The sequence below is a fragment of the Sarcophilus harrisii genome, chromosome 2 (assembly GCF_902635505.1).
Source record: "Sarcophilus harrisii chromosome 2, mSarHar1.11, whole genome shotgun sequence".
Taxonomy (NCBI): domain Eukaryota; kingdom Metazoa; phylum Chordata; class Mammalia; order Dasyuromorphia; family Dasyuridae; genus Sarcophilus; species Sarcophilus harrisii.
Window position 1 is genome coordinate 478,081,195 of NC_045427.1, and position 18,832 is coordinate 478,100,026.

The 18,832-nt window shown below is 36.4% G+C and overlaps 1 protein-coding gene across 13 annotated transcripts in view; it reads right to left on the minus strand.

Moving 5' to 3' along the window:
• The window catches only part of RGS3 (regulator of G protein signaling 3), a 178,109-nt gene that overhangs the window by 58,295 nt on the left and 100,982 nt on the right, over nucleotides 1–18,832 (minus strand). For 11 of the 13 annotated variants that reach the window (XR_004232309.1, XM_031954640.1, XM_031954639.1 and 8 more), the window contains one exon: nucleotides 18,558–18,680. Coding sequence is in view for 12 of the 13 variants with exons in the window: in XM_031954640.1 (XP_031810500.1) it covers nucleotides 18,558–18,680 (123 nt within the window). In the remaining variant the exon portion in view is untranslated. Of the gene's footprint in view, nucleotides 1–5,426; nucleotides 9,749–18,557; nucleotides 18,681–18,832 lie in introns of those variants that run through there. The other 2 variants (XM_031954647.1, XM_031954653.1) reach the window with 1 other exon arrangement.

An 18,832-nucleotide genomic window follows, 5' to 3' on the forward strand; every position in this document is an offset into this window, starting at 1 on the left:
ATAATTTTCATATACCACAATTTATTCAGCCATTCTCCAACTGATGGACATCCATTCAGTTTCCAGTTTCTAGCCACTACAAAAAGGGCTGCCACAAACATTCGTGCACATACAGGTCCCTTTCCCTTCTTTATAATCTCTTTGGGATATAATCCCAGTAGTAACACTGCTGGATCAAAGGGTATGCACAGTTTGATAACTTTTTGAGCATAGTTCCAAACTACTCTCCAAAATGGTTGGATTCGTTCACAACTCCACCAACAATGAATCAATGTCCCAGTTTTCCCACATCCCCTCCAACAATCATCATTATTTTTTCCTGTCATCTTAGCCAATCTGACAGGTGTGTAGTGGTATCTTAGAGTTGTCTTAATTTGCATTTCTCTGATTAATAATGACTTGGAGCATCTTTTCATATGACTAGAAATAGTTTCAATTTCTTCATCTGAGAATTGTCTGTTCATATCCTTTGACCATTTTTCAATTGGAGAATGGCTTGATTTTTTATAAATTAGAGTTAATTCTCTATATATTTTGGAAATGAGGCCTTTATCAGAACCTTTGACTGTAAAAATATTTTCCCAGTTTATTGCTTCCCTTCTAATCTTGTCTGCATTAGTTTTGTTTGTACAAAAACTTTTCAGTTTGGTATAATCGAAATTTTCTATTTTGTGATCAGTAATGATCTCTAGTTCTGCTTTGGTCATAAAGACCTTCCCCTTCCACAGGTCTGAGAGGTAAACTATCCTATGTTCCTCTAATTTATTAATAATTTCATTCTTTATGCCTAGGTCATGAACCCATTTTGACCTTATCTTGGTGTACGGCGTTAAGTATGGATCAATGCCTAGTTTCTGCCATATTTTTCCAATTTTCCCAGCAATTTTTATCAAACAGTAAGTTCTTATCCCAAAAGCTGGGATCTTTGGGTTTGTCAAAGACTAGGTTGCTATATTTGTTGACTGTTTTATCCCTTGAACCTAATCTATTCCACTGATCAACTAATCTATTCCTTAGCCAATACCAAATAGTTTTGGTAACTGCTGCTCTATAGTATAGTTTTAGATCTGGTACAGCTAAGCCACCATCATTTGATTTTTTTTTCATTAATTCCCTTGAAATTCTTGACCTTTTGTTTTTCCATATGAACTTTGTTGTTATTTTTTCTAGGTCATTAAAATAGTTTTTTGGGAGTCTGATTGGTATAGCGCTAAATAAATAGATTAGTTTAGGTAATATTGTCATCTTTATTATATTTAGCATCCTATTTCTCAACTCCTTTTCATAGCCAAATTCCTAGAAAAAGCTAGGTACAGTCATTGCCACCACTTCTTTTTCTTTTCATTCACTTCTTAGTCCTTTGCAAACTGGCTTTTGACTTTATCACTTTAACTCAAACTGCTCTCCAAAGCTGCCAATGTCTTACTTGCTAAATGTACTAGCTTCTTCTCAGTTATCATCCTTCTTGCTTCATCTTCTCTGTAGGATTTGACATGATTGACCACCTTTTCCTTTGGTTACTCTCTCTTCTGTAGATTTTGCCATTCTGCTCTCTCACGACATCCTACCTATCAGGCCATGCCATATCAGTATCCTTTGCTAAATTATCATCTATGTTCCATTCCTTAACCTTGAACATGTCCCTTAACATTGTCCAGTGTCCTCATCTTTCCCTATATTCTCTCTTTCCAATAATGAAAAAATATTGATATTAAAAAGATGAACTTTCCTTTCAGTGATAAGCTAGCTTCCTTTCAAGAAAAAGTTATTAAATAAGCTTTGCAGTTTCTTATAGGAAATCCAGCTTGTTTTTCTCCTCTTACCTAATTTTAGGCCTAATTCTCTGCCTTTTTACATGGACAATCCAAGGGATATATCTTGATAGACAAGTTGTATAAGGTGTTCATCAAACTGCATGTGACTCCAAACCAGGGCTTATTAAACTTTTTCCATTCATGATTTCTTTCCACTTGAAAATTTTTTATACAATTTCAATATATAGGTATATAAAATAGGTATGCAAAGCAAACATTTACTGATAATAAATCATAATTTCATGAATTCCACATTCAGTTACATGACTCCATATGGTGAAGTTTAAGTTTAAGAAGCTTTGGTATAAAAATTAAGAATTTTTTTATCTACTTAAGTTTTTGCTGTATGAACTAAATCTCTAAATTTGATCTCCTCTGATAAGTCTCTCTGGACCAAGCATGTGCCCCTTGTACATTCAGTTGCCCTAAATACACATACACACTCACATATTATCTATTCATGTGTACAAGTCACCAATCTAGAAATGAATTGTATTCTAAAACATTATCAGATATTTTCCTACAGAAAATCAAGCCCATTCACCATATTACCCCTCCTCTTTTGCTCCAATTTTTGAAGAAAATATCTTTCTCCTTGCCAAGACCAATGTATCTATCTGTATCTTTAAGCAGATTCCTCCTCCCATATCCTCAAGAAGCCGAACCCATGGATCATTCATACTCTTTCTCATTTTTAATCTCTCCCTAACTATGAGTTCTTCTTTACTGCCTGAAAGCATATGCAGGTCTCTCTTGTCTTAAAAGCTCGTCCATCAGATCTGTTCTTCCTTTTCATTACTAAACATTTAGAATTATCTATAGTCACTATTTATACTTCTTTACCATCTACTTTTTAACTCCTGGGAATTCTGGGTCTCAACATCATCACTTAGTTGAAACTATTCTTACCAGAAGTTTCTGATGGGCTTTTGCTAATTTTTTTATCTTCCTTGATTTCTCTGCATTTTTTGGATACAATTGATCTCCTAGACAATGCCTCCTCCTGGAATAACTTCTACCTGTTTTAGCTATTCCTTTTATGTTTTTGCTACTGTAAGTATGGTTATCTCCCAAAGATCCGTCCTGAGATCTTTTCTCTATATATTTTCTCCTTTAATTTTATCAACTTCTATGGGGTTTAATTTAATTTAATCTATATAGATTAAATCTTTATCTCCAGTCCTAGATCTCTCATTTAAAATCAAGTCCCACATCACCAACTTGCAATAGCTACCTAGATGCTTTGTCACCATCCCAAAATTATGATAGCTGTAACAGAACTGATTGTCTTATCTAAATCTGCTGCTAGCCCTCATAGTTGCTAAAATCCTCCTCAGGCCTATGCTCACCTGGCTGTTATTCCTTTCTGGTCCCAAACTTTCAGTATCAACTAACCCCTAACCTAATTCCAGACTACCTTCTACCTTCACTTCAAAGCACTGCCTTTCACATACTCTCATTCCAGTCAAACTTCACATAGGCCACACCCCACTTCAACAAAGTACTTCTTTCTTAGCTCTATTTTTGGAATCTCTATTTTCCTTTGAGAATCCATTCAGGTACCACCTCTTCCTTTAAGTGCTCTTGATCCAATCTAGTGTTCATGTTTTCTTCCCTCCTCAGATTTCCCTGTTTTCACTTATCTACACATAATTTTCTAAAATACATTTAATACATATCTTACGTATCATGGTTGCATCCATATCTTGTTTTTCTACTAAGCTGAAAATTACTCAAGGACAAGGTTTATATATAATGTTTCATCTTTGAATCCCTAGAACTGACCACTACTAGATACATACTTAATGCTTGCTAAATTAATTGAACATATAATTTTACTCACAAAATGAATAACTTGGTTTTTCCTTGACAAAAGTATCTAATACCATTCATTATATCAGAATCAGGATGCAGTCTGGAGGGAAAAGAGTCACAAATGAAACAAAGGAGGACAAAAAAAGGATTGTTCAAAAAAGATTTTCTTCAACAAGAGGTAAAAGAAATCAGAATAAAGGAGTATATATTTATATGTATGAATATATATATACACACAATGTATATGGATGTATGAGAGCAAAATTAAGAAAATTATTGAGCTATGATCAGTGAAAGAAGAAAAGGATTAGGGGGAAGAGGGAATAACAACATACATACAGTATCTTGAAAAGGAAGAAAATAAATGATGGAACAGCTCTTGCATCAGAAGCTCTAAATTAAGTAGTAGGTACTGTCTTCAATTCAAGACTATTCAACTGCTGCCCACAAGTTGGTTGTCAGGAAGGAGAGATAATGAAGAAACTATTTTTATACATATGAAAAATGCATAAATTCAAAAAGTTTACAATCCAGGGTTCAATTTTACCTAAATGTTTATTTGTGTTGATAATTATTCAGTTTTTGAATGGATGTCCATCAGTTGGAGAATGGTTGAATAAATTGTGGTATATGAAAATTATGGAATATTACTGTTCTGTAAGAAATGACCAACAGGATAATTTCAGAAAGGCCTGGAGAGACTTACATGAACTGATGCTGAGTGAAATGAGCAGGACCAGGAGATCATTATATACTTCAACAACAATACTATATGATGACCAGTTCTGATGGATCAGGCCCTTCTCAGCAACGAGATCAACCAAATCATTTCTAATGGAGCAGTAATGAACTGAACTAGCTATGCCCAGAAAAAGAACTCTGGGAGATGACTAAAAACCATTACATTGAATTCCCAATCCCTATATTTATGCACACCTGCATTTTTGATTTCCTTCACAAAGCTAATTGTACAATATTTCAGAGTCTGATTCTTTTTGTACAGCAAAATAACGTTTTGGTCATGTATACTTATTGTGTATCTAATTTATATTTTAATATATTTAACATCTACTGGTCATCCTGCCATCTAGGGGAGGGGGTGGGGGGGTAAGAGGTGAAAAATTGGAACAAGAGGTTTGTCAATTGTTAATGCTGTAAAGTTACCCATGTATATATCCTGTAAATAAAAGGCTATTAAATAAAAAATTAAAAAAAATTTTAAAAAAAGATAATTATTCAGTTTAGAATTAAAAAAAGTATTGCATTCAGTTATTCCCTGAGGACCACAAAATAAAAGAAACTTACTTGGGAAAAAAATATCATGTTAAATGAAATAGTAATACAAATAGTTCCATAGGAACAATGCTTTAAAGGCATAATAGGTAAAATAATGATACAGCATCATTTGGTGATTACATAGTGGCATTTAGCAATACTGTATTAATAATGTCAATTGTATATTTCTGGTCAGGGCAACCTGTTATACAGAGTATTGATATATACATATAGGTTATGGATATATACTGAGCATACAGAGTTGTATAGTTTAGTCCCTCTCCAATGACAAATCTTCTCGTACCAGTGTCAACATTGGAATGTTTTTCAAGAATGTTGTCAGAGAGCTTTAATCTAGTTTTCTAAAAATCTTTAGAGTACACAAATGTGATTAGAAATCCTCAAATGCTTGTAAGTTGATAATATATAATATATATATATTTTTTTTGCTGAGGCAACTGGGGGTTAAGTGACTTGCCCAGGGTCACACAGCTAGAAAGTATTAAATATTTGAGGCTGGATTTGAACTCATGTCCTCCTGACTTCAGGCTGGTGCTCTATAGACTATGCCATCTAGCTGCCCTTTGATTTCTTTTTGATAAAGAAACTGGATCAAATTCTTTCATCCCTAAATTTTTGTGGAAAGGAGAATTTTTATTTTCTTGAAGTCTCAAAGTCACTAGGTAGGCAAGAAACAGGAAGGAATTGCTCACAGAAATCTTTAAGAAAATGGGGAACTATCCAAAAATTACAGGGAAGGACTGCAAACCCAACATCAGAAATGACCATGAGGATGGAAAGAGCTGTGGCTACTGCCTCAAACTATGCAGATGTGTTTTGAGATGAGACATCTGAAGATTCCTACCCGATACTCCCTTAATTGAGGGGCCTTATATATCTGCAGAAATGCTTTTAGAAGCCAAAATTTCCATTTGACATGGAACGGTGATGGGAGAACAAGAACAAGACTGGGGGAAAGAAGAGGTTTTGTTTTCTAGAATTGCAAAGCAAGCAACAAGACATCTACAATTGGAGGCAGGATCAACAATATCTAGGATTAAATTTCTGAAGTAATCTGTAACTGACCCCAAATTCTTCAAATTCTTCTTCTCTATGCACTGAATTGGGAATGAATTTGGACTGGGAGCAAAATTTGGCAGAACAAAAGGCCTTTCTTTAGATATTTCTAGATCCTTATTTTCTCTCTACAGCTCTAGAGGAGAATGCCAGCAGTACTTAATGCTTTTCAGGAAAACATTTCTACTTCCTTAGATGAGAATCTGAAATTCAGTTTGATTAAACTGACATTAGCTTGGCCAGTTAGCAATACTTCTAAGAATTCTAGACTGACATTTAAACCATGACTGACAATTAAAATCTAAACACAAAGAAGAGGAAGAGCAGAGGACCTTCCATCACACTGAGCAAGGCTCTACTTAAAAGCCTTCTTTATGAGATTTCTGCTAAGTGCCATATACACATGAAAGTCAGAAGCCTTTTTTTTCCTACTTCTAACCAACATCAGAATATCAGAATCCTGCCCATACAGTCCAGGACTTGTTCCTATAAAGAAGTAGAGAGAAGGGTATACTAGTCTCCTGTAACTGCAACCTAAACGTTCCTTAACATTAAAATCCCGCTATGAAGCTGCCATCCACAAATTTCTTTCAAAGTTAGTTTTATCTTGAATTTCTATTTCTTCTTAAAATTAGGACTTCTAGATTCCTCTTTGTTTTACTTTACCTAACTTTATTTATTTCAGGCTTTTAGGAAGGTCTCATGTCCCCACATCTGGTGAGTTAGGAAGAAGTTTCCTTTGCTCATAAAATACTTGATTAATTAACCAATCTGTTCTTTGTGATTGTCCTTTCAGAATAAAGAGTCCCGATGAATCACAAATAACATCTTTAATTTGTGCTGAAGAATCGGGTTTTTTTTCAGGTCCAGCCTTGTAATTTCATTGATGTAGAGGTTTCCAGATGAGCAGTGTGTCAGAGGTAGGACTAGAACCCAAATTTTCTCCACTCAGAGGCCAGGCTAGCTCTCTAGGCACTACTATATATGAGCCATAGAGACTTTGATGGCAGGATTTTCTTTTAAAAACACCCACAAAAATACAAACAGACAACATCATAAAGAGAAGTTAAATGTTCTCCACATATCCAGAAGAGGGCAAAACAACAAATAACCCAGTCAGTACTGTCTATAGAAAAGGTAACATTGGCCTGGCATCTGCTTATACATGAAAATCTTATCAAGTGCTTATCAGCGTGCCAGGGACTAAAATAATCACTGTGTTCAAATAGCACAAATAACCTCAAGAACAAATGGTTGTGTTCCCTTCATCTTAACTATTAGGATTTAAGACACTGAACTAAGACAATTGACCAACTAGTAAAGACACTGCTATGGAGCCTTTAAAGTGATTAATGAAGAAAAGAGGGAGTTGGTTCTTTGTTATGATTATGAATTTTAAATTAATCCATTTCGATAGACTACATATCATGACTAGACATTTGTGATAGACTGAGATGATGAACAGCAAAGAATACCAGGTCATCTTTCCTCTTCCACAGCAAATGAAACGAGCAAGATTGGTTCATTGATTTTTGAGAGAGAACAGGGATGGTCCCTGCAGTTCTTGTACTTGGCTTTAATTACTAAACCCCTACTTTATCAGGAAGCCTCTTGTGTTCCCCTCTGGTCATTCAGCATGAGAAAGCAGAATAAGCAACAAATTTGGAGAAGACCTAAGTTCAAATATCACCTCTGCTACTTCTTCCATTTGACTTTTGGGAACTCATGCTCACTGGGACCCGCGTACCTCATCTAACAAATGAGGGAATTGTACTAGAATTGCACTGGCCTCCAAGATGCCTTCCCATTCTTGATCTATGATGCTCTGATCCAATTAATCAGAACTCCATGGGAAAGTTTCATGCCCCAGCTCAATTGTGGTGAGTAATGAGGACACCAAACCTGGAGGTCCTGGAATATTCTCCTTTATTTCTCCAAGTCCTGACCAAGTCCTATGCCCAATGCTCATGAAGATTTTCTAGAATGCCTCCACTGAGAAGCAAAGTGGAGTCATGGGGAGGCAGCCTGTCCCTGCTTTCCCAGAAATGCAATTTTCCTGAGTCTTACTCAGTTATTCCCTTTAATGTCATTTCTGAGCAGAATTAAATCAAAGAGCATCTTACTGTCTGTGCAGATCCTGCAAAACTTCTTTAGAGATTTCATTGTTCAGTCATTCACCTGAAGCAGCTTAGCATTAACCCTGAACAGTTGGTCACTGGCAAGAGCTGGCTTTAATTTCTTCCCTGAGCCCATGGATCGACATTAACTCGGGCCCTAGTTCCCCAGAACAAGATCCTTATAATTCACTTTGTTCTTTCTTAGGGGATCAATCTCTTCTTCACTGTCACTGGGATTCCAACAGATATACCCATTTGAGCAAAGCAGCCCAAAATTTAAAAAATAAATCGGGCAATACGCTAAGTAGAATCCCACAAAGAATGACAACAAAGGCCCAGCATTGTGCTGCATCATACAGAGAGAGCCAGGGATAATGCAATGGCCTGACAAAATGACATGCAGACCAATCACTTTATTTCATCTAAAACTTACGGGTTTATGAACCCTAATTAGATGGTTAGTGTGCTTGAGTCCCAGAGACTCAAATTTTCTTTCCTGCTTTCCTCTGAGTTCTGGACAGATAATTACAGTGAAATGCAAACAATAAATAGCTCCCCCAAATTTCATTAGCATTCTGAATAAGATAAAGGACAGCAGCAGGAGAGATGTCAGAGGCTATTATGGAAAAATACTCTTCTTAAAATATACCTATAAGGTAAATTGTCCTCCAAACTCAAAAGACTAACAACCAAGGCCTACAGCAAGGCATCTACAATCTGTGGAGTGTTTAAGTCCACTCATGATAGATAACTGAACCTTTCTTAATCCAAAAGGAAGCAAAGAGCTTTCCTGAAGTAGTTCCTGACCTCAACTACTCTACAAATGCTGCCATTTGTTTTTCTTTCTAAAATTCATTTTAATGACAATGGGAAAAATCACTTCCTGCTAAGGCCTAAGGATATATCACACTCTCGGGGATATGAATAGATTAATTCAGTTCAGAGAACTTAAATTCACTTGAACTAAGTCAGCATATTTCCTACCTTCCATGACACTGACCATATTCTTTGTCAAAATATGGAAGGTTCAAGGAAAAATCCAAAAACCCTCTTGATCCATCTGCTAGTTGTACTGATGGAAACTGGGAGAGATGTTTAATCTCTTCCGATCTAGAAGTCCCTACAATTTTCAATGCTTACATGATTTTTTCCCATATTTAAATCCAGGCGTTCAGAAAATGGTAAGCTTCCTAGAAGCTAACTACTCTGGATTATAAAGACTCTCTAGCCATTTCCTGCCCTTCCAGTAGAGAAGGAGATATCACAGGGAATGAGGAAGGATAGATGAGATTTTATTCATTTCTTCCTCATCAGAAAGCGCTCCATCAAGTCTCCTCTGAGTCTCCTCTGTTGTGGACCATTAGGTACCAATCTGCACAGTGCCTTGGAGGCCCTCTCTTGGGATAGCCCTGCACACCATCGAGGTCACATCTTAGTCCTCCACATTGAGATGATGTTATTGTGAAATGGAGGATACTCAAGTGGAGGATACCCAAAAAAAGGGTCAAGTTGTTAGAAGCAGAGTCCTGCCCTTGGGTTTGATCATCCAATGAGAGTTTGTCCTGATGATGTAAAGCTTCTATGCTGAGTTTCACAGGTTGAGCTGGCTTGCGCTGTCTCCTGATGGAAAGAGCTGTGAGGGTGGAGTTTCTGTGGAACCAGACAGAACTGGAATTAGCTTTCCGTCTATTTCAGTGAGTTCACTTCATCTCATCTGAATTTGCCTTTCTTGCTGATCTCCATTTTCTACAAATTTATAACTAGTAAGACTACTAAACACAAGCAGAAGGATCTGAGTAATTAGATAACAGTTATCATTCTCAATTTTCCCTTCCCTAGCTGCTGCAGGAGAATGACAAGATAGTAATAGCCGCATGATCAGACTAACTCAGAGGAAAATGAAATCAAGCCCTAGTGTTATATGTAGTTCAGTATCCTGTTTTGACATCTTACAGTCTCAGTTTCCCCACTTTTATACAGATACTCAAAAATAATGATGCAGTGCAACAGGAAAAACATGGAACTATCTATCCTTTTATTTCTGGGTTTAGGTTTTACCACAAATGTCTTCCCCAAACTAATCTTCTTATAGTGCCCTTTCAGCATGCTCAGAAATTCTCAAGACCCCTTGCTGCCTCTAAGAGCAAGCCCAAATTCTTTTGCCTGTCTTTCCAGGTTATCTATAATCTGGTCACAACCCACCTTTTCCAGTAATATCTATTTCCTAGTACTTCTATGTACACATTCTATATTTCAGCTAAATTAGATTTTGCCTAGTCATGCCTCCTATCATCCAGACCATCTTCCCCTCCCAGAGTGGCCTCTCTCCTGGCCTAGCCTTCCAAGACCAACTCAAATCTTGCTTCCTCTATAAGAAGATCTCTGATTTTTCCCCCCTCTTTTTAGCTTTAAAAAAAAAAAACTCATTATCTTTCCCAATTTATATGATACTTGTTACACACTGTTTTATCTCATTAGTTATCTTTCCACATTAACATCTCCCTAGATTATAAAGCTCTTTAATGCAGAATCCAAATTAGATTTCTTTTGTAATTCACACAATATCTGGAATAGCACCTTACATAGCATAAAAACAAATATCTGGTGACTGTCCAAAATAACAAATACTTTCTATACTCACTCTACATTAGATCTTAAATTGATGGAGGGCAGGAAATTTTTTTGAGCAAGGAATTCCAGAGCAGTGATATCAAATTCAAATAGAAACAGAACCCACTAAACCTTACATAAGAAACCCCAGAGGTCACATACTAACTTGGAAAACCATACATATTTATATAATTTAATTTTTCGTGAATACTATAAATTCCAAAAGGAACTACAAGATTCATGCCACATTCAGAAACATGATGGGCTACATTTCTGACATTTCTGTTCGAGGGAATATTGTACCAAGCATCATGAACATATGGGAATTTTATATGAGTTTTTCAAGAAAGAAAAAGACATTTTCCAATAAGGTAAAAGAAAAAGTATATAGGAGTTGAATGAGAGAACTGTGAAGAGAAGAGACTAGAACAAAAGAAAAAAAAAAGCAAGAAAAAAAAAAACTTACCCCAAACTATTAAGCAACTCCTTACTTAATCAGAACCTGAGAAAAAGAATTAAGCCTCCTAAGGAAAGAGTCCCAGAACTACCTAGCTTTGCCAATACTCTCTCCATCATAACTAGGAATCTCTATTGCCATAAAACAGGGCCCCCATATACACAAAAACTTATAGCCAACAGGAAATGGGTATAGCACAATAATCTTGCACAGAGTTCCCCTTTGGCTTTCCTTTCTTGCAGCCTCCCTACATGATATTAAACATTTCCAAAAGGGAATGTAGTTTAGAACCATTTGTTAAAACTGAGGCAGTTGACTCTAAACCTTTATGGAGACCCCTTTAAGCCTAATTATTTAAAGTCACTGTTTAGATCTAGAAAAATACCTCATAAGAATCATCTAGTTCAATCCCTTCTTTTTACAAATGTTTGTGATACGGAAATTTGTGACTAAAACTCAGACCTCATGATACTGACACACTATTCCCTTAAGTTTCACTGGCTCCCTTTGATTGATTCTTTTAATTTAAGTTAATTTTTGCCATTGCCCTGTCTGAAATTATAAGGGCTACTTCTGCTTGTGTTCAACTGAGGCAAAATAGATTTTGATCCAACATCTTTAACTCTGTTAGTCTTTATGTTTCAAGTATGTTTCTTGTAAAATGACTTATCATTGGATTTTGCTCAGTTATGATAGATATTTCCTTTTTATTTTCTTTTTTCTTCTCTGCTTTGCTCTATTTATTTCAAGTTGTTACTTTTTTTTCTTTTAAACTTCTCTTCACTATCCCCTGTTTTGCTTTTGATTAATCTCTCCTTGAATGTATCTTCCTTCTACTACTTCTTTTCCCTCTTTTTGTTCCTATCTATATCCCTATACCCCTATTAAGTGAACATATTTCTAAGCTAAATTCTTGTTATTTGCATTCTGTACTCTTTTGACTTGTTCATATGAAAGTAGTGATGCGTTTCCCCCTCCTCATTCCTTCCATGTTCATATATATATATACATATATATATATATATATATATTCTATTTGTGCAACTCATTTGTATATTATGTGTTAAGTTTCTCCATCTTTTCCTATTGCATCCTCCTCCCCTTCTCTCATTTTCTTTTTCTTATAGCATCTTCAAAACATAACAAAAAATTAATAAAAATGTATGATTTCTTGTGACATTAGGATTCTGAAAGAACCCATTTAAAATCCCCCATAAATTAGAATGTAACAGTTCACTCTTATAAAGAACTTTCTGGTTGTCCACTTGTATTTATATATTTTTTTCCTTTAAACTCCTGTATTTGGATTTCAGCATTTTCCTTTTCAGCTCCATTTTTTTTTTCATCAAGAATATTTGAAAGTCTTCCATTTCACTCATGTTCTATTTTTTCTTTCCTTGTAGAATTCCTTCATTGGATAAAATTATTCTTGGTTATATATCTTTTTTTTTTTTTTTTTTTTTTTTTTTTTGCCTTTCAGAAAGTCATTCTTACTCCATGTAATCTGCTCTTTTAAAGGGATAGCTACACGCCCAGCGAAAGAACTCTGGGAGATAACTAAAAACCATTACATTGAATTCCCAATCCCTATATTTTTGCCCACCTGCATTTTTGATTTCCTTCGCAGGCTAATTGTGCAGTGTTTCAGAGTCTGATTCTATTTGTGCAGCAGGTTAGCGGTTTGGTCATGAATACTTGTTGTGTATCTAGTTTATATTTTAATGTATTTGACATCTGTTGGTCGTCCTGCCATCTGGGGGAGGGGATGGGGGGTAGGAGGGGAAGGGTTGGAATGAGAGGTTTGGCAGTTGTCAATGCTGTGGAGTTGCCCATACATGTAACCTGTGGGTGAAGGACTATTAAATAAAAAAAAAAAAAGACAAAAAAATAAATAAATAAAGGGATAGCTACAAAATCTTGTATGATCTTGACTGTGGCTTTTTTTGAATATTTGAATTCTTGCTTTCTGACTGCTTGCATTATTTTTTCTTTTGTCTTGGAAGTTCTGAATTTTGGTAATGAAATTTCTGAGAGTTTTTATTTTGGTGTTTCTTTTAGGAGAATAGTGCTTTCTATATTCTATATTTTAACATATCTGTCATTTTCTGTTTAATAATTTCTTGAAATATGATATTCACAGAGGGGGTTTTATTTATTTTTAAGGAGTTTGTTACCAGGATAAGATTTTTGTACCTCTTCTATTAAGCTGCTGGTCCTTTTTTCAAAATCACTTTTACATATTTTTTTTTAATTCTTTAATCATTTCATCAAAGAATTCTAATTTTTCTTGTGAGCAAGTTTTTTTCCTTTTTTTTTTTTTTTTGAGGTTTTAATTGTAGTTAGTAATTTGGAGTTATTCTCTTCTGGGCTCATTTCTGACATCATAAAAGTCCTTTATTCTTTTTTGCTTTGTTCATTTTTGTGGTTGAGGCCTCAAGAGTTTAATTCTAGATTTCCCAACTCTGGGGAGAGCTTACTTTCTTTAGGGTAGAATTTCAACCTGGATCTTTTCCTTTAAGAAATTACGAAAGTTCTCCCCTCCTGATCAGTCTTAGTTGAAGCCCTTTAGATGAGGAGAGAAAGGAAGGAGAGGCCTTTTCTTTAAAGCTCAGTTAAATCTAAGGTTGCCCTCCTCTGGTAGAATAATCTAGTTGAAGCCTTTTCCACGAGGGATAGGGAATAGAAACTTTTTTATCTTGGAATATTAAGATCTACAACACACTAAGGATCATTCATTCCCCAACCCCCATCCCTTTTTTTTCCTTCTCTAAAAAACAACTGGCAGACTGCATAAAAGCTTTCCCCCCCTCTTCAAAATAATAGAGCTTTTTTCCATGTTGGTATAGTAGATTTGAGAGTTTTTTATTTGCTTTTACCTTGGCTGAAGTCTTTCACTTTCATTTTTGTCTCTCTTGGATACTGACCAGGAGCTACTTCTTCCCTCCTCTTCATTCCCAATCCCCTTGACATTATCATTTGCTGTTTTCCTCCAGTCTCTAATAACAAAAGCAGTTCTCCTTCTCCATAAGACCAACCCCTTTACATGTACTCTTGATCCTGTCTCTCTTGTCTTTACCACCAGACTGCAAGTTCAATCACCTTCTACCTCCAATCTTCAAACTCTTGTCTACTGGTTCATTTCCTCTTGTCTTCACACATGCCCAAATGGTCCCCATACATAAAGAACTTGCATTAGATCTATCATTCCTTCAAGCTATCATTCATCCATACCATTCACCCTTTTCTCACCTTTTCTCAATTAAGCTCTTAGATAAAGCTGTCTTCACTCAATGTTTCTACTTTCTTATCAACTCTTTACAATTTGACTTCTGACCTAATCACTCAACTGAGAGTGCTCTCCCTAACTTGTCATCAATTTTTTAAGTACCAAATCTAATGGTCTTTTCCCACTGATCTCTCTGCAACATCTAATACTGTTGATGACCATCCTATATATTCTCTCTTCTCTGGATTTTGGGGACACTACTTTTTCCTAGTTCTCCTCCTATCTGTACAACCACTTTCCAAGTCTCCTTTGCTGGATCATCATCTATGTCATCCTTCCTAACTGTAGGTGTTCCCCAAGGCGGGACTCCTCTCTCTACACTTTCTCTTTTGTTGACTTAATCAGCTTCCAAAGATTTGTTGTTGTTCAATCATTTCAGTCATATCCAACCCTTTATGACTCCATTTGGGGTTTTCTTGGTTTGTCATTTCCTTTTCCAGCTCATTTTACAATGATCAAACTGAAGCAAATGGAGTTAAGTGACCTACCCAGGCTCACACAGTTAGTAAGGGTGTCAAGGCACTTACCCCAAATATCCAGTTAGATCCCAAACCTTGCCATTTCTACTTCCACAACATTTCTTACATATGCCCCTTTCTCTTTATTCAAGTCTTTCTGACTCTTATGACAGCAGGCCCAGCACTCTACTCTCTCTACTACATGACCTAGCTATCATCTTTAGGCATATGTTTCAAAGAGTATGTATCCAGCCCTTCTCTGTTGCCTGAGTTCCAGTTTCACATTACTAACTTATAGACATTTCAAATTAGAGACATCTCAAACTCCATAATTCCAAAGTAGAATTCATTATCTATCCCCTCAACTTCACATCTCTACCAAATTTCCAGTTTCTATCAAAGGCACCACCATTCTTCCAGGCTCCCACATTCATTACTTCAACATCATCCTTAATTCTTCCCTTACCCCAAATATCCAATCAGTTCCAAATCTTGCTGTTTCTACTTTCATGATATTTCTTACATATGCCTTTTTCTCTTTCCTGCCAGAGCCACCATCTTAGCTCACCCTTTCTGAATCACTGCAATGACTTCACACTGGTTTCCCTGTCTCACACCAAACATTGTCCTCATAGCTGCCAAAGTGATTTTCCTTAAGATCCAACATGCCCACTTCTCTATTCAATACTACAGTAATACTACTACTATTGTCTCCAGGATACAATATAAAGTCTTCTATGTGGCTCTTAAAAGTTCTTCACATCCTGGTCCCAACCTATTTTTCCAATTTTATTATATATGTTGTTGTTCAATTGTTTCAGTCATATCTGATTCTTTGTGACCCCATTTGGGGTTTTCTTGATAGAAATACTGAAATGGCTTGCCATTTTCTTCTCCAGTTCATTTTACAGATGTAGAAACTAAGGTAAATTAGCTCTAAACTGTATGCTCAGGATCATACAACTAGTAATTTCAACTCAGGCCTTAATGATTCCAGGTCTAAGACTCTTTCCACTGTTCTACCTAACTGCCTTTACATAAGTTCCTTTTTCTGTGCCCCATAATATAATTAAACTGACCTTCTCTTTGTTCCTCACATATGGTACTCAATCTCTCTTCTCTATGCCTTTTCAATGACTATTTTCCTTGCCTAAAATATACTCCCTTCCTCACTTCCATCTCAAAGAATTCCTCATTTCCTTTAAGACATAATTCAACCATCATCTTCTATATGAAATTTTTTCTATCCCTTCCTATTCAAGACTTCTCTTGATTTTATTCTGTATATGCTAATACTATATATACTTGTATATGTACATATTAACACCCCCAAAAGAATGTAAGCTTCAAGAGTAAAAATTATTTCATTTTTTTGTCTTTGTTTCCTCAATACTTAGCTATCATTGTACTTGACACATAGTAGGAACCTGATAAATATTTAATTGACTAATTGACATGATAACTGGTTTGCTATATCTGAAAGGTCATGAGGTGGAAGTAGAGACAAACTTGTCCCGTGAGGCTCCGAAGAAGAACCAAGACCAATGGAAGTTAAAGTTTGGTGGATTTTAACTCAATATAATGAAGAACTTTCTCACACTTAAAGCTATCTCCAAACAAACAAACAGGATACCAAGGGAGATAGTATGATCGTAATTCCTGATGGGTATCCAAGTAGTTGTTAGATGACTACCTCTCAGGGATGATGTAGGAGGGATTCCTAAACTGGATAAAAAGCTGGACTAAATGACATGAGAATGATATTGCACAGAATCATAAAATGTCCAAACCAAAAGGGACCCTAGAAATTATCTAATTTAATTCCCTCATGTTATATATGAAGAAACTAAGCCCACAGGAGCCAAGTGGCTTATCCAATATGAAAGTGGCACAACAGAGATTAGAGTCAACAATTCCTGGCCTTTAGAGTCCCTTCTAATGTTGAGATTTTATGATTTTATAACTCCATAAGAGAAATTCTCAAGGAAGTTGAAGAACAGCTCTTTCCATCCCCTGCTAGCTCTAGCCACGGTCACCTTCTAGGCAAGGTTTCCTATCAGATAGCCATGTCCGAATTATCACACCCCTATTTAGCATCCTACAGTTCTGCTGCCATGTGTATCTAATACCTCAGAATGAGGCCAAGAGGACAACCTGTTAGCTCTGGGACAATAAGGGCTGATAAGGAGATGGGAAGAGGGAGCCAGTGGAATTCTTGGGCCTTTTATCCAACTTGTCTCTTCACACAATTGCATCCTGCTGTCCATGTGCCATCCTAGTTTAGGTAGGATGCCACTTTCTGACCAGCATAAGGCAAGTTAAAAAGTAGTTTTAGTCACATTTTGAAAGAGATGAGAAAAGGCTGATTTAGGAGAAGGGAGGTAAACTCTCTTGGATCTTTGAGGCAAGTCAGTTAAGATGGTGCTTTTCACCAGCATGGAAAAAAAAATCCTCCTATGGTAATTTTCTTTGTTTGTAATCACAAGCAAAATCCCCAGGATTAGTGGAAAAATTTGAGGCACAAACTGTATTAGAACTTAAAGGCTCTGGTTCCCTACACTAATAATTTGTCACAGAACCTTCCTGTTTAAAACCAAAAACATCCACTACCCACTAGCTGGTGCATAAAAGCTCTATATTACAGCCTCGTTCTTTCAAGATTTCAAACCCTGTTAAGATATAGATCTTATTGAAAAGATATTACTGTAAAATACCATCATACAGAAAGGAAGAGAAATGCTACACTCCTCTTAGGAGATGGGACAGAGGAAGAGATGCTACTCTAAGAGACAGAAACTCACTACACCATGAACAAAGAACATTATTCTACAGACTTGCTAGGGGCTATATTTTCAAGATTAATTGTTCAGACCAATAGTGTTCAGACCTTGGCCCAGCTTCCTGTACTTTCCAAGTCAAATGGCCTAGAAAAAACAGATCTGCTATGTAACTATAATTATCCATATCATCAAGTGGACCAGGATAATCCAAAACAACCTCATGTGTTTTTTCCTGTTTGTCTTTAACCCATGTTTGTCTTTAAATCATGTGATTTATTTTGCGACTGATTTATTCTTCAAATTACATTTGATGTAGATTAATATTACCTATTAAAATATGCCTTTCTGAGGATCCTCCTAAATAGCATTTAGTGAATGACCATGCAGTAACTGATGACAAAGAGAAGATGTATGCTGTTTTGGGAGGGGGTGAGGGGAGCAAATAACAACAGAGGAAGTGGAGGAGTGGGAAGGAAGGGAATAGAGGGAATCAGCCCAGATTAAATTCTGCACTAGATAATATAAGTAATGAACAGAAAATTATTCCATTGTTTTCATTCTGCACTTGCCACTTTGGGTCCACTAGAGAATAGTGGGTTCAAACGTCTTGTGTGTAAGCATAGCTAGTCCCCTTCAGCTGACTAATAAAATACTAGGGGGGGGGGGAAGACTATGAAAGCATCTATGCCAGAAACTAGTTTGGCAGATGTAAATAAATTCTGGAGCTCTGATCAATTCTCCCACAAACTTAATGCTCTGGTTCTGAGAACTTCACAGTCAGATCAAGTACTTACCAATCTGTGACCAACATAGCACTGCCCTATGAAAGGTGAGACAGCTGGGGAAAAGTAAAGTGAGGCATCCTTACCTTGCTCTCCTGTGGCGCTGCTGCCAGCTGTTGCTGCTTGGCAATGTTCTTGGACAAGCACCAACACACCCTCTTCTTCTGCTCTTGAGAGTAGGCTTCCAAAGTTAATAAGCACTCCGCCTTCTGACGTCAAGGAAAACAGAGAAGATCATCACTAATGCCCCGTTGCTGTTTAGTTCTTAACATCTTAGACCCAGCACCCATCTCAGAGAGAGAGTAGCAAGTGTCCGTTAAAAGCCACAAATGCACATTAATCTTGGTTGACCCAGAGGCCG